This window comes from Salvelinus namaycush, chromosome 26 (assembly GCF_016432855.1).
Source record: "Salvelinus namaycush isolate Seneca chromosome 26, SaNama_1.0, whole genome shotgun sequence".
In the NCBI taxonomy this organism is placed as follows: Eukaryota; Metazoa; Chordata; class Actinopteri; order Salmoniformes; family Salmonidae; genus Salvelinus; species Salvelinus namaycush.
The window spans coordinates 29,908,470-29,935,348 of record NC_052332.1 but is presented as its reverse complement, the minus strand read 5'-3'; the positions used below and the strand labels follow the sequence as shown (position 1 = coordinate 29,935,348).

General features: G+C 46.9%; 1 protein-coding gene across 1 annotated transcript in view; it reads left to right on the top strand.

The window, feature by feature from the left end:
• The first annotated feature begins 515 nt into the window (after nucleotides 1-515).
• The window catches only part of LOC120021052 (spectrin beta chain, non-erythrocytic 1-like), a 65,955-nt gene continuing 39,591 nt past the window's right edge, over nucleotides 516-26,879 (top strand). Inside the window, exon 1 of the mRNA XM_038964702.1 lies at nucleotides 516-624. Within this exon, the coding sequence (XP_038820630.1) occupies nucleotides 516-624 (109 nt within the window). The remainder of the gene's footprint in view (nucleotides 625-26,879) is intronic.

Below are 26,879 nucleotides of genomic sequence, written 5' to 3'. Positions count from 1 at the left end.
GCAGAGCCAGTGTGTGTTAGTGTGAATGTGAAGAGAACCTGTGCTGCCCTAAAGGTTTCTATTTTGCTGAGAGGAGTGTGGCAAAGACTTCAGAACAAGAGGTGAAAAGAAGAGAAGAGAACATTTTGTTCTTAGTAAATACAACTTTTCCACCCTTGCACATGTTACTGCTTTTTCAGTGAAGAAGTGAGAGGGGGACGAAAACAAAGGAGGAATCATTTTTTGAAAGTGGAAGATAGGATGGCGTGCTCTGCCTTTACACTCTGGTAGAGAAGAAGGACTGGGATTTTAGGAGGAAAAACTGTGTCCATAAAAAGCTGGTTTGGGATTTTACAGAATTTTCTTCAACTGAAACCTATAGATTATTGAGTGGAATCTACGAGTAGATAGCTAGCTCCTGTCCTGGGGACAGCCCTGCTGGCCTTGTGCTATGCTGGAGAGCCCACTGGTGCAGGCACGCTGCAGAGCTCCATACCCGAGGAGGTGATTTAGGCTGAGAAAGGGAGAGCTCCAACATGGAGCTGGACCACCAGAGAGCAAAGGAGCCCTGTCTCTCCCCGGCAGCGTTTGTTAACCAGGTGCAGTACTCCAACATCCTGGAGGGGAGGTTTAAACAGCTGCAAGGTAAGAGCCAACTGCTATACCAGGCTGGATTAACACCTATTCTGGAATCTCCTAAACCTGCTTGAATAAGAAATGAAAGAAAGATGTTAAGAGCTTTTTGGCTCCTGATGTATTATATATTATGTTGGGCTAGAGTGCAGAAAGTCCATCCAATATTCACCAGTTCAGAGAGATGGAGAGTGAAGAAATGTGTCCCCAATGTGTCTCCTTTATTCCTGGTGTGCGTGGTAACCACTGGCCCGCTCCTGGAGAGTGTCCCTGTTTTTGTGGGCTGTGTTTCAGAGGGTAGTTCCAGGTTCCTGTCCCAGGTCTAGCGTCTTCAGGTCAGTTAGAGACACTGACTTGCTTAGCCAACAGATCAGCTCCACTTGATCACCAGGCCACCTGGCATTCCATATCCAATTACAGCCCTGGCCTATGTCTGTGGCCTACGCCATCACCGTGACTATAGTAACGCAGGCACACAGTCAGACGAATACAAGTCAATAGCTGACTAACATCTAGCCTTGGAGGCTAAGGTTTTGCCATATTTTGTGGCAAAGGGGTAGATTTACCCATGCACTTGGTGATTCATTTAGGGCTTATCCCCTTTTGCAAATATGGTAATCCCCTTTTTCAAGATGGCCATAATAGGTTTGAGGTGCTATAGCAGACTAGCAGTAAGGAACAGTGTAGTGTAGGTGTGTGTTGTGTTTATTTTGTCTATCTGGGTTGTGTGTGCCTGGTTGCTATGAGCTGCACTACTCCCTAGTCATGGGCCATTAGGCAGGTTTAGAGTGTTATGCAGTCAATCAATGAAGCAATCACTAATGATCACAACATTGTGCCGGTTTTCTCTGCCTCCTCGTTGTCGTAAAGATTTAAGAAATGTCGTCTGGAATGGAGCGTGTTCAAAGAGTTGACTTGTGGGGCAAGTCAACACACACCCTATGTTTGACATTCTTTGTGTGCTCTAATGATATTTCACCTCCTGGATTGGGCAATCAGTCCAGTGTCACTAAAGGCTCAAACACATGGCACCGAATGTGGACCTAGCGTTCTTCTGCCGATCGCTCAGCGCACTGTGTTTTAGGGACCACCCGATTTAGTCGTTATTGTTATTCATTATTTATTCCTCGTCACTATTTTGTATTTTTATTTTATATTTATCTTTAACTCTACGTTGTTGGAAAAGCACCCGTAAATCAGCATTTCACTGTTAGTCTACACCTGTTGTTTACCAAGCATGTGACAAATAACATTTGATTGGATTTAGACGTCTGACATTTTTCACACGATTCTACATGGAAAATCTCTTCGCAAATTACGTTCAAGGTGCTAAGTACTCTCGGCCAGCAAACTCTATTGGTGTTTCTGAGCCCTAAAATAGAGTTTGGGATTGATTTACTCCTTTAAATTCCCAAATTTGTATAACCTCCTTGACTCCCCCTCCTCTCACCACAGTTCAGTCCTGTGTGTCTGTCTGTGTGAGATCCCCCTCCTCACCACAGTTCAGTCCTGTGTGTCTGTCTGTGTGAGATCCCCCTCCTCACCACAGTTCAGTCCTGTGTGTCTGTCTGTGTGAGATCCCCCTCCTCACCACAGTTCAGTCCTGTGTATCTGTATGTGTGAGATCCCCCTCTTCTCACCACAGTTCAGTCCTGTGTGTCTGTCTGTGTGAGATCCCCCTCCCCTTTACCAGTCAGCATGAAACCCCTCACTTGAGATCCAATCTGTCACTTCCCATGTATTCAAAAGAAAGTCAACATTTGTGTGTGTGTGTGTGTGTGTGTGTGTGTGTGTGTGTGTGTGTGTGTGTGTGTGTGTGTGTGTGTGTGTGTGTGTGTGTGTGTGTGTGTGTGAGAGAGAGTGACACACCCATTCCATCTCCTGATAGGAGCTGATGTACCCAAGCGTAGCTATAGTTACAGACAGGGGCTACACGATGGCTTAGGTGGAGTTAAAATGGCTATGTAATGCATGGTAAGCAAAGCAGAACGATGACCGTTTCCAAATCCTCTGCGGGACCAACAAATATTTTAATCCCAAAGTTGTCTGTCTGACCACCCGCTCGCTCCCGCAGCATGAAAAATGCAGACCACGCTGCAATAATCTCTGTTGTGACCCGCTGGTCCCTCGGGCACCCCGCGGGAATGCAGCCCTCTACCCCCAATGACTTTCTTGAGATCAATGACATGTCAATTTTGACCGTCAAGAATGTGAAATACATTGTTCCCATTGGCAAAACATACTCAGCATGGTAAAGAATTAACCACCAACACTGGGTGAATGTGTAACGGTTGAAAGTACTGTTGATGAGTGTTTGTTGTTTCTTGGGAGAATGCTGCCCCCAGCACCACAGTACAGATCATATCAGCTGTGTGTTCATCATAATAAGATGAGCTAGGAGCCCTGGTTGTTTTACATGGAAAACACTTCTTGTTTAATATGGTAAACAAAACCATCCGATACCAGTCTGGTGACCTAGTGCCTCAACACAGACAACACACCTGCTACAGTAAGTGATACAATCATCACTTTAACCGACCCAATGTTGGTTTAATAAAGCGTTAAAGATATTGAGTGCCAAGGTGATAGGCATGGTGAATTTAGTTAGGTAGTGTGTCATGTTTTAAAGGGTCACTATCCCTGGTGCCAGTCACCTCTGCCTCCACCGCTGTCTGAGTAAACACTGACGTGGGCTTCAGGAGGGACAGCTCAGTAGCCGTTAGTAGTGTGGCTCTATTCAAACAGAAGGAAAGGACAGGAATAGATACACTCATTTTTAGAGAGCAAGACACAGCTGTTGTGTTCGGGAGCTTGTCAAAAGATATATTATGGCCAATTTGGTACCAACGTTTTCAGGAATGTTTTAGTCCAGGGAACAATGTTTTAGTCCAATGTCACTAAAGGCTCGCACACATCACACCAAATGTGGATCTTGCGTTCGTCTGCCGATCGTACCTTCAACACGTACAACTATAGGGTGGAGCTGGTCTACCTGATTGAAACACACATAGGACCATAAAACCATTGACTAAATCCTGCTGTTGACCAGATGAGGTCAGAGAATGTCAGTTTCTTCGACTGGGGTTAAGGGTCATTCCAAAAGTCATTACGCACCTTGTGGAATTGATTTGAAAAGAATGATCTTGCTCTGTCACATCTTACATAAGGGTGAGGTTGGAGTGTGATCTCTGTGATAACAGTGGAATGCTAGTTCCTGTAGGGTAGAATGTAATGGTTAAACTGATAGCATGGTCCATAGAGATATTTGACTAAGTGAAAAGAGCTGTCAAACCAAGGGTCACAGCACAGGGGCTTTTTGAATCCTCTTCAGACCAGATTGGCTGTGTTAGCGTAATTGGAGTTGTTCGAGCAGAGAGAGGCCATCATTGTGGCTAACTTTGGTCTCAGGCAACCTGATGCACTGTAGTAGTGTAGGCTACTTATGTAGATACAGATTAAGTTCTTGTCACCTAATCGCGATTGTGCCCATTTGGAGCATTTAAGCCCTGTGGAGTCTACGTAAATGTTAAGAGATTATGAGACTTGGTCCGGTCTTCCTTCCTCAGGCCATTGGCACGCTTAGGCTCCATTTTCTCAGCATTTTGTTCCTTTACTTTATTTAAGAAGTGAATAGGCACTTAAGGAGATCCATGTCCCATACTAGGGTCACATTACAGATGTAGTAGCAGGCTATCCATAGACTCTATAGTAACTCTAGATGACTAAACCTCCTAGTGAAGGCAGCTCCAGCTAGAGGCCTCCAGCTCAGAGTCACATTTCCAAGGTTAGGATATACTCTACACACACACGATACCTTATCGACAAGAACACTTTTGTTGACACAGTTGTATTTTTATTTATTGTTTCCTACTTGAGAAAGTAGAAGAATAATGACGTTTTGGGGGGCTTGAGGGCATTTAGCTGCTCCCTGCCTGTTGGTTGATGCCCATTTTGTGTCCAGATGTTATTATGACTGAGGGATGCCTCTGCTCTGCCTTCATCCTACGGGACTGGCCTTGGCCGCCCTCTGCCCCTCCTCTCCCCACTAGCAGCCCCTTCTCTCCCCACTAGCAGCCCCTTCTCTCCCCACTAGCAGCCCCTTCTCTCCCCACTAGCAGCCCCTTCTCTCCCCACTAGCAGCCCCTTCTCTCCCCACTAGCAGCCCCTTCTCTCCCCACTAGCAGCCACTTCTCTCCCCACTAGCAGCCACTTCTCTCCCCACTAGCAGCCCCTTCTCTCCCCACTAGCAGCCCCTTCTCTCCCCACTAGCAGCCCCTTCTCTCCCCACTAGCAGCCCCTTCTCTCCCCACTAGCAGCCCCTTCTCTCCCCACTAGCAGCCCCTTCTCTCCCCACTAGCAGCCCCTTCTCTCCCCACTAGCAGCCCCTTCTCTCCCCACTAGCAGCCCCTTCTCTCCCCACTAGCAGCCCCTTCTCTCCCCACTAGCAGCCCCTTCTCTCCCCACTAGCAGCCACTTCTCTCCCCACTAGCAGCCACTTCTCTCCCCACTAGCAGCCACTTCTCTCCCCACTAGCAGCCACTTCTCTCCCCTCTAGCAGCCCCTTCTCTCCCCACTAGCAGCCCCTTCTCTCCCCACTAGCAGCCCCTTCTCTCCCCACTAGCAGCCCCTTCTCTCCCCACTAGCAGCCACTTCTCTCCCCACTAGCAGCCACTTCTCTCCCCACTAGCAGCCACTTCTCTCCCCACTAGCAGCCACTTCTCTCCCCACTAGCAGCCACTTCTCTCCCCACTAGCAGCCACTTCTCTCCCCACTAGCAGCCACTTCTCTCCCCACTAGCAGCCACTTCTCTCCCCACTAGCAGCCACTTCTCTCCCCACTAGCTGCCTCTTCTCTCCCCACTAGCTGCCCCTTCTCTCCCCACTAGCTGCCCCTTCTCTCCCCACTAGCAGCCCCTTCTCTCCCCACTAGCAGCCCCTTCTCTCCCCACTAGCAGCCCCTTCTCTCCCCACTAGCAGCCACTTCTCTCCCCACTAGCAGCCCCTTCTCTCCCCACTAGCAGCCCCTTCTCTCCCCACTAGCAGCCCCTTCTCTCCCCACTAGCAGCCCCTTCTCTCCCCACTAGCAGCCCCTTCCCCCCCTACTAGCAGCCCCTTCTCTCCCCACTAGCAGCCCCTTCTCTCCCCACTAGCAGCCCCTTCTCTCCCCACTAGCAGCCCCTTCTCTCCCCACTAGCAGACACTTCTCTCCCCACTAGCAGACACTTCTCTCCCCACTAGCAGCCCCTTCTCTCCCCACTAGCAGCCCCTTCTCTCCCCACTAGCAGCCACTTCTCTCCCCACTAGCAGCCACTTCTCTCCCCACTAGCAGCCACTTCTCTCCCCACTAGCAGCCACTTCTCTCCCCACTAGCAGCCCCTTCTCTCCCCACTAGCAGCCACTTCTCTCCCCACTAGCTGCCCCTTCTCTCCCCACTATCAGGAGCAGCTGCACATGGCAGAGAGAGAAGCCTTGACCTGGGCAGAGTCCATAGCTCCACCTTCCCCAGTCACCATAAGACTGGCCTACTAAGTCAAGAAAAGTTTAACCTCTCTTACTCTAAATTGCCCTCTCTGTTTCTCGCATTCAGTGTTTTTATTGGGGATTACGTGGACAGAGCTGGCACCAGATCAGGCGACACGCTCCATTTGTTTTTATGCCTGTGCCCACAAACTGTAAAGAATTAAAAATAACCGGCGTCACACGTGGCTAGTCTGTGGTGGAGCAGCCCTACTCTCTGAAGTCTTCAGCAGTATGGGCGGTTATGTTATTGTAGAGGGGAGGAGGTGTGTTTTTGTGTCCTTCTGCGCTTGTCCTTCAGCATGCTATCCTTTTGCAGACATCTTTAGTCTGCTGTCATGCTATAATGTGAATTTCAGGAGAAGTCCTTGCCCTGGCGCTAGTACAGTGAATATGACAGTAGCACACTGTGCCTGTTCAGCCAGCCATCTTGCTGTACTGTCCTTGGCTAACCCACAGAGGACAGGTGAGCCGTGGCTAACAAAGATGTAGCACTGTACTATCAGGGGACTATAAATGGTGGCTGAAGAAATATGCCATCAGTTAAATTGATCCCTGTGCCAATTCTAAGGCTTTTGGGTATGTTACAACCACAGCCGTTGCCACATTAGTCTTGCTCAGAGACTCAGTGTTTTGGTGGAGCCTGTGTGAGGAAGCTGTGTGTGTTTTTCTCTGTGTGTGTGTGTAGGAAGTGGTTGTGTGTGGTTTAGGCTGCCTTTGATCTCAGATATCTGCTTGGGTAGTGACAGTTGAAGCGGTTAGTGTTGACATGAGGGTGTGGTGGTTGCCTGCTATTCCCTCACTTCCTCTAGGTGGGTTTGTCTCCATCGATTTTTATACAACCCAGGTATCATACATAGAGGGACCTGGTTGGATGCAACATTTCCTGTGATGCCTTTATTGCCTAAACTGGTTATGTGAACCAAACCGTTGCTTGACCTAACTGCATTTTCAAACGTGTTTTCCACTTCAGTCTTTTTTTCCCTTTTTTTCCCTTCCCATGTTTACTTTCCATGTTTTTATAGGTGTATCATTATAATGACAAAAAAAGCATTTGTTAAGTCCTCTGTTATATAAGGTAGTGAAAGACAAAATAAAATTCCTCCCAGAACCTAGACACCTGTGTGTTGGTGCCATCAGACATGACTGATTTCTATATGTGTATCTGTTTTATGTTTGATCATATCTTCTCCTGTACGCTTCCTGTGTGTGTGTGTGTGTGTGTGTGTGTGTGTGTGTGTGTGTGTGTGTGTGTGTGTGTGTGTGTGTGTGTGTGTGTGTGTGTGTGTGTGTGTGTGTGTGTGTGTGTGTGTGTTTAATGAGTACCCTGGCTCTAGCCTCTAATCACAGGCTGCATGACAGCAGCTGGAGGGAGCTGGCTGAAAATGGATCCTTCAGCCCAGTTCAGGGTTCAATTACGGAGCTGGAGGATCAGCATTTGACTGCACTAATTCTGCTCTTCTGATGGGGGGGTACCTACACACACACACACACACACACACAGACATGCATTTCGCTAAATATGTGTATTTGACACTAATAAACAAATGATCATACAGTAGGTCTATCAGCACGCTGCGTGTTCCTCTAGCACATACATACGTCTAGCCCAGCATCCATCATGCCCCATTTAAATTTACCAAGGATTACAAGTCAAGGCACCCTTTTTCCAGAACTGAACATTCACATGAATACAGAATAACAAGCAAACACATCAGAAAGCTAAATGTCACTACACAGAACAGAATTACAATGAACAGAATTGAAATAATTTATTAGAATTCAAATGAATGCCGCCAGAATAAAGCCTCTAGTAAACAGATGTCTTCAGTCTAACGTCATGATGTGGTCTTACCTGTCTCCATAAATAATAGCCAGATTCTTTCTCTCCAGGCACCAGAGAGGAATTTATAAGGCCAGGGTCAGCGAGGGCTGTCAGACTGGGGCTGGTGGCGAGGGCCTCCGTAGTGCCCTTGGGCCTTAGGCAGGATCCCCATAATATCAGTGTGGAGTGTGTGACAGATGGCCGTAAAAGCTGACTGACTGACTGATGCTGGTAGTTTCCTTTTGACCAGAGGTGCTGGTACTGGTTAAACAAGCAGGCAGCCTAGTAGTAGTAATACGAGGGAGGTAGGGCAGGGTTAGGCAACTAGATTCAACCACGGTCCAATTTCTGTCTGAGCGGAGGGAGGCCGGAAACATACTTATACAAATTTGTACCTATCAAATTGACCACAAATGAACCCAACGAGATTGTATTTGAAAATAACAATAATTTCATACCTTGATTACATTGAGACACGATCACATATGTATCTCTCTTTATTTGTAGGAATACTTGGGAACAGATTTCCAGAATTTATTTTTCTAACCAAAAACTCCAATCTTTAAAAATATACAATAAGAATAATAATCACTTGCGTGCCAGTTTTGGCAGTAGGGATTAAGTACTGGGTAGGAAGGAACACTGAAGGGTGATAGAGAGAGGGGGAGAGAGATGAAAGGAGAAGGAGAGGATTCAGGAGATTAATGATTAGCAGAGAGCCAATACCAGGCAGGCTGGCTAGATGCTTGTTTTGATTATGTGTGCTGGGTAATGTTGTGAACCAATTCACTGGTCAGTGGTAGTAGGAAAACAGTACTAAGGAAACACACACACAGGACGTGTTGAGTTCTAATCAATTGCTCCAAATATCAATGGTACCTAGATATCTATTGCACTGCCGTAGTAATCTTACCCCTCCCTCAGTCCTAAGTCCACTGTGTGCTCTGTCCTCAAGGCAGCCCTGTGGAGCCATTGGACTGGTGAGAGGTGCCAGGCCTGGAGCACTGAGGGATGCCCTCCTGCTTGTTTAGATCAGTCAGCAGAGACACCTGGCACAGGACTGGAGGGTTACAGCACCAGCACCACTATATGTTCTGTTGCACCTGCCACGGCATGACAGACGGGCTGGACAGAATACAACTGATAAGCCATGACAAGGAGCTGACTAGAATACTGTAGAAGCTGTAAGAAGTGGCAAAGATGTAAATGTTCAATTAGAGGCACTAGACTTTCTGACTGTTGGAGGGAAGTAGACATGATGTACTCATCAGTACTGGCACATGGCTGAAGGACTGTTTTGACATATTGTGTTGGGCCACAGAGAGCGTGTTGTCTGTACAGCGCATCAATAAGTTGGTTGTCAATATGGTGTAAAGAAGACCATTTCAAAATGACACCATTCGTCTTAGACCGTCATGAGAATAACAGACCCTAAAGGGCTCTAGACACTACGCAAACAGAGTGACGGAGCGTAGTTCTACGTATACTGATCAAAAATATAAACGCAACATGTAAAGTGTTGGTCCCATGTTTCATGAGCTAAAATAAAAGATCCCAGAAATGTTCCATACACACAAAAGCGTATTTCTCTCAAATGTTGTAAACAAATTTGTTTACATCCCTATTAGTCAGCATTTCTGCTTTGCCATGATAATCCATCCACCTAACAGGTGTAGCATGATTAAACAGCATGATCATTACACAGGTGCACCTTGTGCTGGGGACAATAACAGGCCACTCTAAAATGTGCAGTTGTCACACAACACAATGCCACAGTTTGCAAATGGCATGCCGACTGCAGGAATGTCCATCAGAGCTGTTGCCAGATAATTTAATGTTAATTTCTCTACCATAAGCCGCCTCCAATGGTAGTACGTCCAACCGCCCTCACAACCAAAGACCACGTGTAACCACACCAGCGCTGGACCTCCACATCCGGCTTCTTTACCTGCGGGATCGTCTGAGACGAGCCACCCGGACAGCTGATATAACTGTTGCTTTGCACAACCAAAGAATTTCTGCACAAACTGTCAGAAACCATCTCAGGGAACCTCATCTGAGTGCTCGTCGTCCTCATCAGGGTCTTGACCTGACTGCAGTTCGACATCGTAACCGACTTCAGTGGGCAAATGCTCGCTTTCGATGGCCACTGGCATGCTGGAGAATTGTGCTCTTCATGGATGAATCCGTTTCAATTGTACCGGGCAGATGGCAGACACTTATGGCGTTGTGTGGGTGAGTGGTTTGCTGATGTCAACGTTGTGAACAGAGTGCCCCATGGTGGGGTTATGGTGTGGGCAGGCATAAGCTACGGACAACAAACACAATTGCGTTTTATCAATGGCAATTTGAACAGATACTGTGACGAGATCCTGATGCCCATTGTCATGCCATTCATCCGCTGCCATCACCTCGTTTCATCATGCATACTCACCAGACATGTCACCCATTGAGCATGTTTGGGATGCTATGGATTGACGTGTACCACAGCGTGTTCCAGTTCCCGCCAATGTCCATCAACTTCACACAGCCATTGAAGAGGAGTGGGACAATATTCAAGATGGCGTAGCAGTAGGATGTGTGTTTGTCTTTGTCTTATCCCATGTAAATAGCCAGTCTTTTTCGTATGTATCTTAATCTCACTTTCTATCTACGAACTAAATACACTTTCCTGCAACCCGCCTCACCCAATGTGGTAGGGATCTGCTATTTTTATTCCTTATAACTTGAACTTCCATCAATGGCCCGGGTATCCTGGAAGGATATTGACCTCATTCCGTCAGTAGAGGATACCTGGTTATTCTTTAAAAGTGCTTTCCTCACCATCTTAAGTAAGCATTCCCCATTCAAAAAATGTTGAACTAAGAACAGATATAGCCCTTGGTTCACTCCAGACTTGACTGCCCTTGACCAGCACAAAAACACCCTGTGGCATACTGCAATAGCATCGAATAGCCCAGCTTTTCAGGGAAGTTAGGAACCAATATACACAGGCAGTTAGGAAAGGCTAGCTTTTTCATCCTGTAGCATCCTGTAGCACAAACTCCAAAATGTTCTGGGACACTAAAGTCCATTGAGAACTGTGAAGTCCTTCTCCAAGCTGGCCACTGCACTGAGGCTAGGAAATACTGTCACCACCGATAAATCCACAATAATTGAGAATTTCAATAAGCATTTTTCTACGTATGGCATGCTTTTCACCTGGCTACCCTGGTCAACAGCTCTGCACCCCCCACAGCAACATGCCCAAGCCTACCCCATTTCTCCTTCACCCAAATCCAGATAGCTGATGTTCTGAAAGAGCTGCAAAATCTGGATCCCTACAAATCAGCTGGGCTAGACAATCTGGACCCTCTCTTTCTAAAATTATCCGCCGCAATTGTTACAACCCCTATTACTAGCCTGTTCAACCTCTTGTATCGTCTGAGATCCCTAAAGATTGGAAAGCTGATACGGTCATCCCCCTCTTCTAAGCTGGAGACACTAGACCCAAACTGTTACAGACCTATGTCTATCCTACCCTGCCTTTTCTAAAGTCTTCGAAAGCCAAGTTAACAAACAGATCTCCGACCATTTCAAATCCCACCGTACCTTCTCCGCTATGCAATCTGGTTTCCGAGCTGGTCATGGGTGCACCTCAGCCACGCTCAAGGTCCTAAACGATATCATAACCGCCATCGATAAAAGACAATACTGTGCAGCTGTCTTCATTGACCTGGCCAAGGCTTTCGACTCTGTCAATCACCGCATTCTTGTCGGCAGACTCAACAGCCTTGGTTTCTCTAATGACTGCCTCGCGTGGTTCACCAACTACTTCTCAGATAGAGTTCAGTGTGTCAAATCGGCGGCCCTGTTGTCTGCACCTCTGGCAGTCTCTATGGGGGTGCCACAGGGTTCAATTCTCAGGCTGACTTTTCTCTGTATACATCAATGATGTCGCTCATGCTGCTGGTGATTCTCTGATCCACCTCTACGCAAACGACACCATTCTGTATACTTCTGGCCCTTCTTTGGAGACTGTGTTAACAAACATCCGGACGAGCTTCAATGCCATACAACACTCCTTCCAACTGCTCTTCAATGCAAGTAAAACTAAATGCATGCTCTCCAACCGATCGCTGCCCGCACCCGCCCGCCCGTCTAGCATCACTTCTCTGGACGGTTCTGACTTAGAATATGTGGACAACTACAAATACCTAGGTTTCTGGTTAGACTGTAAACTCTCCTTCCAGACTCCAATCCAAAATTAAATCTAGAATCGGCTTCCTATTTCACAACAAAGCATCCTTCACTCATGCTGCCAAACATACCCTTGTAAAACTGACTATCCTACCGATCCTTGCCTTCGGCGATGTCATTTACAAAATAAATGGCTGGCCCTCGCTTCATATTCGTCGCCAAACCCACTGGCTCCAGGTCATCTATAAGTCTTTGCTAGGTAAAGCCCCGCCTTATCTCAGCTCACTGGTCACCATAGCAGCACCCACCCGTAGCACGCGCTCCATGTATATTTCACTGGTCATCCCCAAAGCCAACTCCTCCTTGGGCCGCCTTTCCTTCCAGTTCTCTGCTGCCAATGACTGGAACGAATTGCAAAAATCACTGAAGCTGCAGTCTTATATCTCCCTCTCTAGCTTTAAGAATTAGCTGTCAGAGCAGCTTACTGATCATTGCACCTGTACACAACCCATCTGTAAATAGCCCACCTAACTACGTCATCCACATATTGTTATTATTATTTTTTGCTCCTTTGCACCCCAGTGTTTCTACTTGCACATTCATCTTCTGCACATCTATCACTCCAGTGTTTAGTTGCTCAATTGTAATTATTTCGCCACTATGGCCTATTTATTGCCTTACCTCCCTAATCTTACTACATTTGCACACACTGTATATAGATTTTTCTATTGTGTTATTGACTGTACGTTTGTTTATCCCATGTGTAACTCTGTGTTGTTTGTGTCACACTGCTTTGCATTATCTTGGCCAGGTTGCAGTTGTAAATGAGAACTTGTTCTCAACTGGCCTATCTGGTTAAATAAAGGTGAAATTTAAAAAAAATCCACAGGTCTCAATCAACAGCCTGATCAACTCTATCCGAAGGAGTTGTCGCGCTGCATGAGGCAAATGGTGGTCACACCACATACTGACTGGTTTTCTGATCCATATCCTCTGTGACCAACAAATGCATATCTGTATTCCCAGTCATGTGAAATCCATAGACTAGGACCGAATGAATTTATTTAAATCGACTGATTTCCTTATATGAACTGTAACAAAAATCTTAGAAATTGTTGCATTTATATTTTTGTTCAGTGTAGTTCTGTGTACTTTTGTGGCGCTGAATTTTTGGAACTGACCGTATACGACGGTGTAGCAGGCTTTAAGGTTATGAAGATTCTAGAGATGAGTTAGTTACTAAAGCTGCTGTCAAGCAGCGAGATCTAACATGTCAGGCTCCATGAAGCCAAATGGAGGCGTTCCTAAAGACAGACAACTTTATGTTCTGAACAAGTAATACCCTGTTGAGACCATGCCAAGGAACCAGGTAGCAGAGGGCTTATTAAGGAAGGGATCTCTGAAATTATAAACCATATCAGGGCAGTCAAGCATCATGATGTTTTCAAGTGGACTCACTTCCTAAACTTCAGATGATGAAGGTCCCCTTTGCCCTCATCTATAATCGTCCACACGGTTGATAGAGGCTGACAATGGCCGTGACTCCACTCTCCAAGGGTTTCTCGGGGAGTTGGGATACACAGAAACTAATTTCCATTTGAAACAGGACAAATATAAGCACCCAACAAATTATTATTTATTATTATTTTACGGCTTGTCATTATTCTTCCACCATTGCTCTGACAGTAGATGGCATACAGTAGTGAGATTTCAGGGTATAGTCAAAGGAGTCAAACTGTGTTATGTGAACTACATGTTACAATGTACTACTGTAGCTAGCTACCTACCAGGGAGGTTCATTATCTGCCAATCTGAACTGAAGGCTCCAGCCTAGGCTCCAGGCTCAGCCTGTATGGGCCTCACAGACACAGGATTAATATTAGCGGCATTTCTGCCTGGATTATCTCCTGATCACCATTATTATTATCAGCAATACAGATACCATCAGGTTTTTGGGGGGTTAAATTATGAGGGTAGCAAGTCTGACTCAGGCAGTATTGCTATGCAGTGGACACCACACAAGGTACCATTGTGTAACATTTATAGCCTGGAGCAAGGGCAAATACTTATAGCTGCCTGCCTGACACAAACACCACCAAGGTGCCTATACTAGAGGTCGACCGATTAGTCGGAATGGCCGATTAATTAGGGCCGATTTGAAGTTTTCATAACAATCGGTAATCGTCATTTTTGGACACCGATTGTGGACGATTACATTGCACTCCACGGGGAGACTCCGTGGCAGGCTGACTACCTGTTACGCGAGTGCAGCAAGAAGCCAAGGTAAGTTGCTTATCTTATAAAAAACAATCAATCTTAACATAATCACTAGTTAACTACACATGGTTGATGATATTACTCGTTTATCTAGCTTGTCCTGCGTTGCATATAATCGATACGGTGCCTGTTCATTTCTCATCAAATCACAGCCTACTATGATTTAACAAGAGCATTTGCGAAAAAAAACACTGTCGTTGCACCAATGTGTACCTAACCATAAACATCAATTCCTTTCTTTAAAATCAATATACAAGTATATATTTTTAAACCTGCATATTTAGTTAATATTGCCTGCTAACATGAATTTCTTTTAACTAGGGAAATTGTGTCACTTCTCTTGCGTTCCGTGCAAGCAGTCAGGGTATATGCAGCAGTTTGGGCCGCCTGGCTCGTTGTGAACTGTGTGAAGACCATTTATTCCTAACAAAGACCGTAATTAATTTGCCAGAATTGTACACAATTATGACACAACATTGAAGGTTGTGCAATGTAACAGCAATATTTAGACTTAGGGATGCCACCCGTTAGATAAAATACGGAACGGTTCCGTATTTCACTGAAAGAATAAATGTTTTGTTTTCGAAATGATACTTTCCGGATTTGACCATATTAATGACCTAAGGCTCGTGTTATAATTAAGTCTATTATTTGATAGAGCAGTCTGACTGAGCGGTGGTAGGCAGCAGCAGGCTCGTAAGCATTCATTCAAACAGCACTTTCATGTGTTTGCCAGCAGCTCTTCGCTGTGCTTCAAGCATTGAGCTGTTTATGACTTCAAGCCTATCAACTCCCGAGATTAGGCTGGTGTAACCGATGTGAAATGGCTAGTTAGCGGGGTGCGCGCTAATAGCGTTTCAGTCGGTGACGTCACTCGCTCTGAGACCTTGAAGTAGTTGTTCCCCTTGCTCTGCAAGGGCCGTGGCTTTTGTGGAGCGATGGGTAACGATGCTTCGAGGGTGGCTGTTGTCGATGTGTTCCTGGTTCGAGCCCAGGTAGGGGCGAGGAGAGGGATGGAAGCTATACTGTTACACTGGCAATACTATGGTGCCTATAAGAACATCCAATAGTCGAAGGTATATGAAATACAAATGGTATAGAGAGAAATATTCCTATAATAACTACAACCTAAAACTTCTTACCTGGGAATATTGAAGACTCATGTTAAAAGGAACCACCAGCTTTCATATGTTCTCATGTTCTGAGCAAGGAACTTAACCGTTAGCTTTCTTACAAGGCACATATTGCACTTTTACTTTCTTCTGCAACACTTTGTTTTTGCATTATTTAAACCAAATTGAACATGTTTCATTATTTATTTGAGGCTAAATTGATTTTATTGATGTATTATATTAAGTTAAAATAAGTGTTCATTCAGTATTGTTGTAATTGTCATTATTACAAATAAATAAATTCATTTTAAAAATCGGTCGATTAATCGGTTTCGGCTTTTTTTGGTCCTCCAATAATCGGTATCGGCGTTGAAAAATCATAATCGGTCGACCTCTAGCCTATACATACACACCCTAGAATGCATGTGAATACCACACACACAAATACACTTTGAAAACAGGTGATTTTGAGTCATTATGACATGACAGTGGTACAGTTTGTTCTAAAACACAGCTATTGATGGGTTTGTGTGTTCTTAGTGACATGAGGCAGCAGGTCGACTAGTGGTTAGAGCTTTGGACTAGTAAACGAAAGGTTGCAAGATTGAATCCCCGAGGTAAAAATCTGTTGTTCTGCCCCTGAACAAGGCAATTAACCCACTGTTCCTAGGCTGTCATTGAAAATAAGAATTTGTTCTTAATTGACTGGCCTAGTTCAATAAAGGTAAAAATAATAAATAAATAGAAAACGCAACGGAGATGTGTGGTATGCGTGTATCCTCTATGACCGGTCCTGTTATTAGAAGTGGAGCAGCTAGACAATTGGCCTGGTTTCTGTTAGCCCCCTGATACTACCGCCACCACCTCCTCTGGGTGCTGTCACAACATGACCGGTATCTGGAGGAATGTGCCCACCTCCACCCCACAGCCTCCCAGCAGCAGTGTAATCCACCTCCACCCCACAGCCTCTCAGCAGCAGTGTAATCCACCTCCACCCCACAGCCTCTCAGCAGCAGTGTAATCCACCTCCACCCCACAGCCTCTCAGCAGCAGTGTAATCCACCTCCACCCCACAGCCTCCCAGCAGCAGTGTAATCCACCTCCACCCCACAGCCTCCCAGCAGCAGTGTAATCCACCTCCACCCCACAGCCTCTCAGCAGCAGTGTAATCCACCTCCACCCCACAGCCTCTCAGCAGCAGTGTAATCCACCTCCACCCCACAGCCTCCCAGCAGCAGTGTAATCCACCTCCACCCCACAGCCTCCCAGCAGCAGTGTAATCCATCTCCACCCCACAGCCTCACAGCAGCAGTGTAATCCACCTCCACCCCACAGCCTCCCAGCAGCAGTGTAATCCACCTCCACCCCACAGCCTCTCAGCAGCAGTGTAATCCACCTCCACCCCACAGCCTCCCAGCAGCAGTGTAATCCACCTCCACCCCACAGCCTCTCAGCAGCAGTGTAATCCACCTCCACCCCACAGCCTCTCAGCAGCAGTGTAATCCACCTCCACCCCACAGCCTCCCAGCAGCAGTGTAATCCACCTCCACCCCACAGCCTCCCAGCAGCAGTGTAATCCACCTCCACCCCACAGCCTCCCAGCAGCAGTGTAATCCACCTCCACCCCACAGCCTCCCAGCAGCAGTGTAATCCACCTCCACCCCACAGCCTCCCAGCAGCAGTGTAATCCACCTCCACCCCACAGCCTCCCAGCAGCAGTGTAATCCACCTCCACCCCACAGCCTCCCAGCAGCAGTGTAATCCACCTCCACCCCACAGCCTCCCAGCAGCAGTGTAATCCACCTCCACCCCACAGCCTCCCAGCAGCAGTGTAATCCACCTCCACCCCACAGCCTCCCAGCAGCAGTGTAATCCACCTCCACCCCACAGTCTCCCAGCAGCAGTGTAATCCACCTCCACCCCACAGCCTCCCAGCAGCAGTGTAATCCACCTCCACCCCGCAGCCTCCCAGCAGCAGTGTAATCCACCTCCACCCCGCAGCCTCTCAGCAGCAGTGTAATCCACCTCCACCCCGCAGCCTCTCAGCAGCAGTGTAATCCACCTCCACCCCACAGCCTCTCAGCAGCAGTGTAATCCACCTCCACCCCACAGTCTCCCAGCAGCAGTGTAATCCACCTCCACCCCACAGCCTCCCAGCAGCAGTGTAATCCACCTCCACCCCACAGCCTCCCAGCAGCAGTGTAATCCACCTCCACCCCACAGCCTCTCAGCAGCAGTGTAATCCCCCTCCACCCCACAGCCTCCCAGCAGCAGTGTAATCCACCTCCAGTGGCTCATTGACAAGGTTGCACCTACAGCTCCCCACCCTACCTCTGAAAAGGTAACCGCAAGCTTGGCTCAGCTCAGAGGGAAACCCACATGCTATTGTGTGGCGCTTATTGTGTGAGAGAGAAGAAGCTATTATTACCAATCTTGTTTTTGGGAGCGCCAGGGCAGGTATGATGCCGACGGGAGGGGGTAGGTGTGTGTAGAGTTGCAAAATTCTGGGAACGTTCAATAAATTCCCTCGTCTCCCAGAACTCCTAGGTGTGTGACTAGGGTTGCACATTTTGGGGAATATTCAGAGGTGGAAACTTTCTGTGGGAATTAATGGGAATATATGCAAACTAATATTGATACTGACATTGATAATGTTTTTTGCATTGGCTATATTTACCATATCATATGGAGACAAAAACATATACCTTTTACCTTATCATAAGTAACGTAATTGCAAATGATTAAGGGGCGGCAGGGTAGCCTAGTGGTTAGAGCGTTGGGCTAGTAACCGAAAGGTTGCAAGTTCAAATCCCTGAGCTGACAAGGTACAAATCTGTCGTTCTGCCCCTGAACAAGGCAGTTAACCCACTGTTCCTAGGCCGTCATTGAAAATAAGAGTTTGTTCTTAACTGACTTGCCTAGTTAAATAAAAAAAAGGTTAAAAATGTAAGTCGCTCTGGATAAGAGCGTCTGCTAAATGACTTAAATGTAAATGTAATTAAATCCTTCCAATAGAATTGTTAAAAACTATTTAGTTACGAATTGAACTTTAATTAAGTGAGTTGACTCTTCTCATTGAACAACAAAAATAAAGGGAATATTGAATGATCCCCAATGATCCATCGCATCTTCCAAAAACGTTTTCAACATACATCTGTAAAATGATTAGTCTAGAAACTAAAGCTTTGGTTGTCTTCCTCTCAGGCTTCCATGTCTTCTCCCTGGACCTCCTCAATGTTCACTTCTTGAACATCAGACTCTGAGGCATCATCTTAAATGTCACTTTCCAACCTTGTTGAGGATGGCTCGTTGTCAGACTCAAAAAGCCTAATTTGCCCGGATGGCCACCAATTTTTCAACCCATGTATTGGTCAGCCTGTTGCGTGCTTTGTTGTGTGTGTGTTCCCAAACAAGGACCAGTTGCGCTCTGAGGCGGCTGATGTTGGTAGGATTTGGAGGATGATGGAGGCAACAGGGGAAAGAGCCTCAGATCCACAAAGTCCCTTCCACCAGGTGGCTGATGAGATATGATGGCACGACTGCCATATTGCATATTGCCCTTGCTTGGAAGTGTACTTCTCCAGACTGCCAAGAAATTTGCCCTCATCCAGGCCAAGGTGGCGAGACACGTTAGTGTTGACACCATAGGCCTTGTTGATCTCTGCACCAGACAGGATGCTCTTGCCAGCATACTTGGGGTCCAACATGTACACTGGGGCGTGTATGGGCTTCAGGCAGAAGTCTTCGCTTTTTGATGTATTTCAGAACTGCAATTTCCTCTGCTTGGAGCATCAGTGAAGTGAGCAGGGCAGTATGGATTTCTTCTCTTACATCTGCAAGCAGAGTCTGAACATCAGACAGGATGGCATTGTCTCCCTCAATCCATGCAATGGCTACTGCTATAGGTTTCAGGCTGCTTACCACTCTCTCCCAAAATACATCATCCATGAGGATCCTCTTGATGGGGCTGTCCATATCGGCAGATATGGCCATTTCTTGGAGATACTCCTTCCCCTCCGGGAGACTGTCAAACATGATGAGACCACCCCAACGGGTGTTGCTGGGCAGCTTCAATGTGGTGCTCTTAATTTTCTCACTTTGCTTGATGAGGTAGATTGCTGCTATAACTTGATGACCCTTCACATACCTAAAGCATTTCCTTGGCTCTTGTAGAGTGCATCCATTGTTTTCAGTGCCATGATGTCCTTGAGGAGCAGATTCAATGTATGAGCAGCACAGCCAATGGGTGTGATGTGAGGGTAGGACTGCTCCACTTTAGACCAAGCAGCCGTCATGTTCACAGCATTGTCGGTCACCAGTGCAAATTCCTTCTGTGGTCCAAGGTCATTGATGACTGCCTTCAGCTCATCTGCAATGTAGAAACTGGTGTGTCTGTTGTCCCTTGTGTCTGCTCTTGTAGAATACTGGTTGAGGTGTGGAGATGATGTAGTTAATTATTCCTTGCCCACGAACATTCAACCCCCATCAGAGATGGACCTGCTTGACCTTCACTTGAACTCTGTTGAACTCTGCATCCAGCAAATGAATAGATAAAACATGTCTGGTTGGAGGGGTGTATGCTGGGTGAAGAACATTGAGAAATCTCTTCCAATGCCTGTGAGCATCAGAGGTGAACCAGTTGCACACACAGCTCGAGCAAGACATTCATCAGAATTTCTCTGACACGTTCCTCCATTGAGTCCAAAAAGACTTCTGATTCCAGGAGGACCATGAGTTGTTGCTATCGATAAGGTGTCTGATTCATTATTTTCACCTCGAATAGAAGTAGAGGGACTTTTGTCAGAGGTTGCTTTTTGTGAGCGCTGAGGGGACTTTATGCACTTGGCCAGATGATTCTGCATCTTTGTTGCATTCTTCACATATGATTTGGGACAGTATTTGCAAATGTACACAGCTTTTCCTTCTACATTAGCTGCAGTGAAATGTCTCCACACATCAGATAGTGCTCGTGGCATTTTCCTGTCAAGATTATCATTTTTTATTTTTTTTAAACAACAAACACAATTCCATGTACAGATAAATAGTTAAGCAGTTAGATTAAACAACTCCTTTGTAAGACAAATGTTTTAAAATGAAACATGTATGGAAACAGGTGAATTAACACTCCTCAGTTAGCATGCTGTAGCAAGCTAAAACCCACATGGTAGCAAAAACTAACGAGCAGAAATTAACAATTTAGAAATGATTTAAACACACTTTGCTGTAGGCTACTATTTACTAGTTAACAAAAAGTAATGTATGTCATATAAAATATATTCACCCCACCCAGTATTGTAATCAAAACTTGCCAGAAAACATGTAGTCCTTGGCTCAGACAGTGTAGTAGTGTGGGCTCAATAGCATCTCATTAGTGTGCAAGATCTTGAGAATCAGCTGTACATGTGATCAAAGAGTGCACTGCACATGTGATGGAAGAATGCACTGTGCATGCAGAGGGTTGCGATTCCATTGAATTGAGGATAGTTTAACTAAAATATGCCACAAGACCTAGAATTGCCTTATGTGTATCCCACAAAAAAGGTTCACTGTTATAAGCTAACTTTTTTGATGAATTTGAGCAAAATTCCCCAAATTTCGGGGCTTAACTTCCCATGGAAAATTTCCGGAAAAATTCTGGAAGTTTACTGGAAAGTTTCCGACCCTTTGCAACCCTATGTGTGACATGGCAGATGTTCTCACAAAGACTCAGGACAAACAACAATAGTGCCCTCTGCCTTGTGTGCGGTACACACAACCTCCCTGGCCTCTGCATCCATTATTGTATCTCAGTAGCATATTATTCCATCCTATCACAGTGTTTACCTTGAGAGCAGGACAGGCAAGAGTACGTCTGTGTCTCTATGACAACGGTGGCGGCTACGAACCTTGTGGCAGGGCCTTGAGAAAGACTTCACTATTCCTGACTCCTGTGCTCTGATACCAGGCCCCACAGCTTTCTGTCCCAAGTCTCCAAGTACGGCTAGTATCTAATCAACCTTATCTGTTTCCTTGAGTTTGACCCTAGCTGTCTGTGGTCAGAGAACAGTGAGATAAAGTACATGGGTGGGTCTTTGAGTGTTTCTCTATTCAATTCAAGTTCCGTGTTTGTGTGTATTTTTGTGTCAAGTCAGGTCATAGCAGTCATTGGCTTCATGCCTCATCAGATTTGTCCTGTAAAAAAAAGATAATAATAATAATAATAGTTTTAACATTTCTCAACCTCATAACTAGCTACCAAGAAGTCATTTCAGGCTATCAATCAAGTTAGAGTAGCTAGCTTGTCTAACTAACTTAGCAGGTATGCCTGCTGGCAAGGTTGGTAGACAAAAAAGAAAAAGCAATTACTAAATGTACTGAATAAGACTCACATTCCTTTCAATCTTTTATCCAGAGATGCAGAGAAGCATATTTAGTTTATTTTAAGAAAATAACCTCCAGTCAGTGGGATACAGACGGCTCAAGAGGTAAGCTTTGATATCCAGAAAAATAAACGTGTTTTTTTTACATAGAATTAAGCATAATGATTATGGCTCTAGATTGCAGAAAAAGCTGTTTCAGGTGTTTTAAAAATGAAAATTCTCCAACTTATGGACAAGGGGACATAGCCCCCATCCGGACCACCCGCCCAGCCATCCTCACATACTTTGTGCCCCCCTCAGATTTTGGGGGTGCATGACGCCCCTGATAACATCTGTGTTTTGATGTACTGCTGCTGTGTGCCTACCTGTCCTACTCCTCTCTGGCCAAGCCTTGAGGCAAACGCACAAATAAGAGGGGGAGGGAGGAACTTAAGGGTTAAAAAAAGGAAAGACATGCTTTTGCTGCTTGAAAAGGTCACCTCAAAATGTCATGATTCACACTTGAATTACAGTGAGGTACAGCCGCCGCTGTCTGCGTGCCTGATGTCTGCCTGCCTGTCGTTCCTGTCTTTTCCTCTGCTTCGTGTGCCCGGGGAGATAGGGAGGCTTGGGATGTGATGACCAGTATTAAATAAAGCTTTTCATCTAGACTCCTGTTACTCATCGTAGTTGTTCTGTCTGGATACTGTAGAATAGTCATTTAAAGTGTAGAGATGTATTCACCACCAAATATTTTTTTAGGGGGGATGTGCTCAACGCCGTGAAACACCTATAATAGGCTTGTCACTAGTTACCACAGCCGCAAAGTCCACATTGGCTATATAGTAAAAATTCATGAAGACAAAAATGTAAGGTTAGCAGTGTGTTTAGGATTAGGTTTCATATCGGAATTTAAAATGAGAAATAGTAGAAATAGCCGTGGTTTAGACATAATGGTGCATAAAGATGGAGGAATTCAGATATAACATCTTCCTTTTGAGCACTATCCAGACTTTTTAAACTACGGTGCACAACATGTTCCAATATGCCTACAGTATAAATCAGCACAATTGACTTTTTCTTTTTTTCAAATTGACGCTGTCTTGGAGCTCGAATTTGGATCCTGTTTACTGTGCTAATGCCAATCCCCAGAGCACTGCACAATTTGGCAAACTTAGCAGATGAGGCGTTTGTGGTAAGTACATGGAGGCTGCCATCTTTATGCACCTTCGCCATTATGACTTTGTGACGGTGGTAACTAGTGACGACCGGGTTATAGACTACCGTGTAGCCGTGGACTTGTCTTCGTGCCTGTGCCTGCCTGCTGCCAATCTGTCTGCCTGCCTGCATGCCTGCCTGTCTGTCTGCGTGCCTGCATGTCGTTCCTCTGTCTTTTCCTCTGCTTCGTGTGCCCGGGGAGATAGGGAGGCTTGGGATGTGATGACCAGTATTAAAAAAAGCTTTTCATCTAGACTCCTGTTACTCATCGTAGTTGTTCTGTCTGGATACTGTAGAATAGTCATTTAAAGTGTAGAGATGTATTCACCACCAAATATTTTTTTAGGGGGGGATGTGCTCAACGCCGTGAAACACCTATAATTTTTCACTGCAATCTAGACTAAAGGGTGTGGCTGTCACTGAAGCGACAGAGTCCCTTATTTGCATGTTTGTTTATGCACTGTACTGTCTGTGTAACGGCTGTCGTAGTCGTTCTCCTCCTCAGACGAGGAGGAGCATGGATCGGACCAAGATGCGGATTGGTAAGTATTCATATTTTAATGGGAAAACAACAAACACTACAAAATACAACAACCAACAAACGTGACTAACCTGAAACAGTCCTGTGTGGCCCAAACACTGACACAGGAACAAACACCCACAAAACACAAGTGAAACCCTGGCTGCCTCAGTATGATTCTCAATCAGGGACAACGATTCACAGCTGTCTCTGATTGAGAATCATACCAGGCCGAACACAAAATCCCAACATAGAAAATCAAACCTAGACCAACCCACCCAACTCACGCCCTGACCAACTAAAACAAATACATGACAAAGGAAAACAGGTCAGGAACGTGACAGAACCCCCCCCTTAAGGTGCGAACTCCGGGCGCACCAGCACAAAGTCTAGGGGAGGGTCTGGGTGGGCGTCTGTCCACGGTGGCGGCTCTGGCGCTGGTCGTGGTCCCCACCCCACCATAGTCAACCCCCGCTTCCGTGGCCTCCTCCCAATATTCACCCTCCATGTCAATCCCACTATTCCAAAGGGCAGTAACAGACTGAGGGGTAGCACCTGACTGAGGGGTAGCACCTGACTGAGGGGTAGCACCTGACTGAGGGGTAGCACCTGACTGAGGGGTAGCACCTGACTGAGGGGTAGCACCTGACTGAGGGGTAGCACCTGACCGAGGGGTAGCACCTGACCGAGGGGTAGCACCTGACTAAGGGGCAGCACCAGGATAAGGGGCAGCACCGGGATAAGGGGCAGCACCAGGATAAGGGGCAGCTCCGGACTGAGGGACGGCAGCTCCGGACTGAGGGACGGATCCTGGCTGGATGACTCTGGCGGATCCTGGCTGGCGGAAGGCTCTGGCGGATCCTGGCTGGCGGAAGGCTCTGGCGGATCCTGGCTGGCGGAAGGCTCTGGCGGATCCTGGCTGGCGGAAGGCTCTGGCGGATCCTGGCTGGACGGCTCTGGCTGGACGGCTCTGGCTGGTCCTGGCTGGACGGCTCTGGCTGGTCCTGGCTGGACGGCTCTGAAGGCTCGGGACAGACGGGCAGCTCTGAACAGACGGGCAGCTCTGACGGCTCGGGACAGACGGGCAGCGCTGGGCAGGCAGACAGTTCAGACCACGCTGGGCAGGCAGACAGTTCAGGCAGCGCTGAGCAGGCAAGCAGCGCAGGCGGCGTTGGGCAGACGGCCGACTCTGACCTGCTGAGGCGCACAGTAGGCCTGGTGCGTGGTGCCGGAACTGGAGGCACTGGGCTGGAGACACGCACCACAGGGAGAGTGCGTGGAGGAGGAACAGGGCTCTGGAAACGCACTGGAAGCCTGGTGCGTGGTGTTGGCACTGATGGTACTGGGCTGGGGTGGGAAGGTGGCGCCGGATATACCGGACCGTGAAGGAGGACCCGCGCTCTTGAGCACCGAGCCTCCCCAACCCTACCAGGTTGAATGGTCCCCGTAGTCCTGCCAGTGCGGCGAGGTGGAATAGCCCGCACTGGGCTATGCAGGCGAACCGGGGACACCACCTGTAAGGCTGGTGCCATGTACGCCGGCCCGAGGAGACGTACTGGAGGCCAGATATGTTGGGCCGGCTTCATGGCACCCGGCTCGATGCCCAACCTAGCCCTCCCAGTGCGGCAAGGTGGAATAGCCCGCACTGGGCTAAGCACGCGTACTGGGGACACCGTGCGCTCCACCGCATAACACGGTGTCTGACCAGTACGACGCCCTCTCACTCCACGGTAAGCCCGGGGAGTTGGCTCGGGTATCCAACCCGGCTTCGCCACACTCCCCTTTAGCCCCCCCCCCCCCAAAGAAATTTTTGGGTGAGCCTCTCGGGCTTCCAGCCGCTCTGCCTTGCTTTCGCCTCATAAAACCTCCTCTCCGCTTTCGCTGCCTCCAGCTCCGCTTTGGGGCGGCGACACTCCTCTGGCTCTGCCCAGGGTCCTTTCCCGTCTAGGATTTCCTCCCAAGTCCATTCCTCTTTTCCCCATTGCTGTTGTTCTTGCCTTCCTTCTCCAATCCGCTTGGTCCTGTTATGGTGGGTGTTTCTGTAACGGCTGTCGTAGTCGTTCTCCTCCTCAGACGAGGAGGAGCATGGATCGGACCAAGATGCGGATTGGTAAGTATTCATATTTTAATGGGAAAACAACAAACACTACAAAATACAACAACCAACAAACGTGACTAACCCGAAACAGTCCTGTGTGGCCCAAACACTGACACAGGAACAAACACCCACAAAACACAAGTGAAACCCTGGCTGCCTCAGTATGATTCTCAATCAGGGACAACGATTCACAGCTGTCTCTGATTGAGAATCATACCAGGCCGAACACAAAATCCCAACATAGAAAATCAAACCTAGACCAACCCACCCAACTCACGCCCTGACCAACTAAAACAAATACATGACAAAGGAAAACAGGTCAGGAACGTGACAGTCTGGCTATTTATTTTAAGTGTCTGTATTGTGTAAACTGGAGGAAACTACTGTTTATTGGGAGATGATGATGACACATGATTTCTGTCGTTGTCCCTTTTTTAATGCAAAGTCTGTAACGCAAGAAGAGGTGCAATTTCCTCTGCAACAATAACGGTTTCTGCTGCTGCCGATGGTTCATTCAGCACAGAGCCTTGTGAAGAACCTAATTGGTGACAGCAAGAGGTCACTTTAAGGTTAGGAACGAGAATAGGGCTGCATCTAGTAATCCCTAGGGTCATGACATAGATGTAGCTGTATGACCACAAATGTTTGTATACAGGTGTGTCTCTAGGTATGTTTGCTGTGTAATTAATAAGATGGAGTGACCGTCCTTTGTGTTGTGTTGCCTGTTATTCAGACAGTCATTGTCCCTGACACCCCCCCCCCCCCATCCATCCCCCTGAGCAGAGCTGGAATTCTGTGGGGCAGAATGTGGTGTGTGTGTGTCTCCCCCCTCCCCCCCCGCTGTGGTCAGAATGTTCTAGAACACTTTAGAAAATTCAGTTACCCCCTCACTTCACTGTAGCACACCTCAGGACAGCACATTTAGTTTTTTAACACGTTTGAATAGGACATTTATTACAGTTAGACAGTAGTATATTACCTACCCTGACCATGGAACATATTAACTTACGATGACCATTCTACTGGAAAACTCCTGTGAATAACTGATTAAACTGTGGAAAATCTCTCTTCCGTGCTTTGTTTGGAGGTTATTGGCAAATGAGGACCATTTCTTTTGACTGATTGGTCCGTCTGACTGTGAGTAGTACTGTCCCAGTTTCTAGCTGCTGACAGTCACACACCAT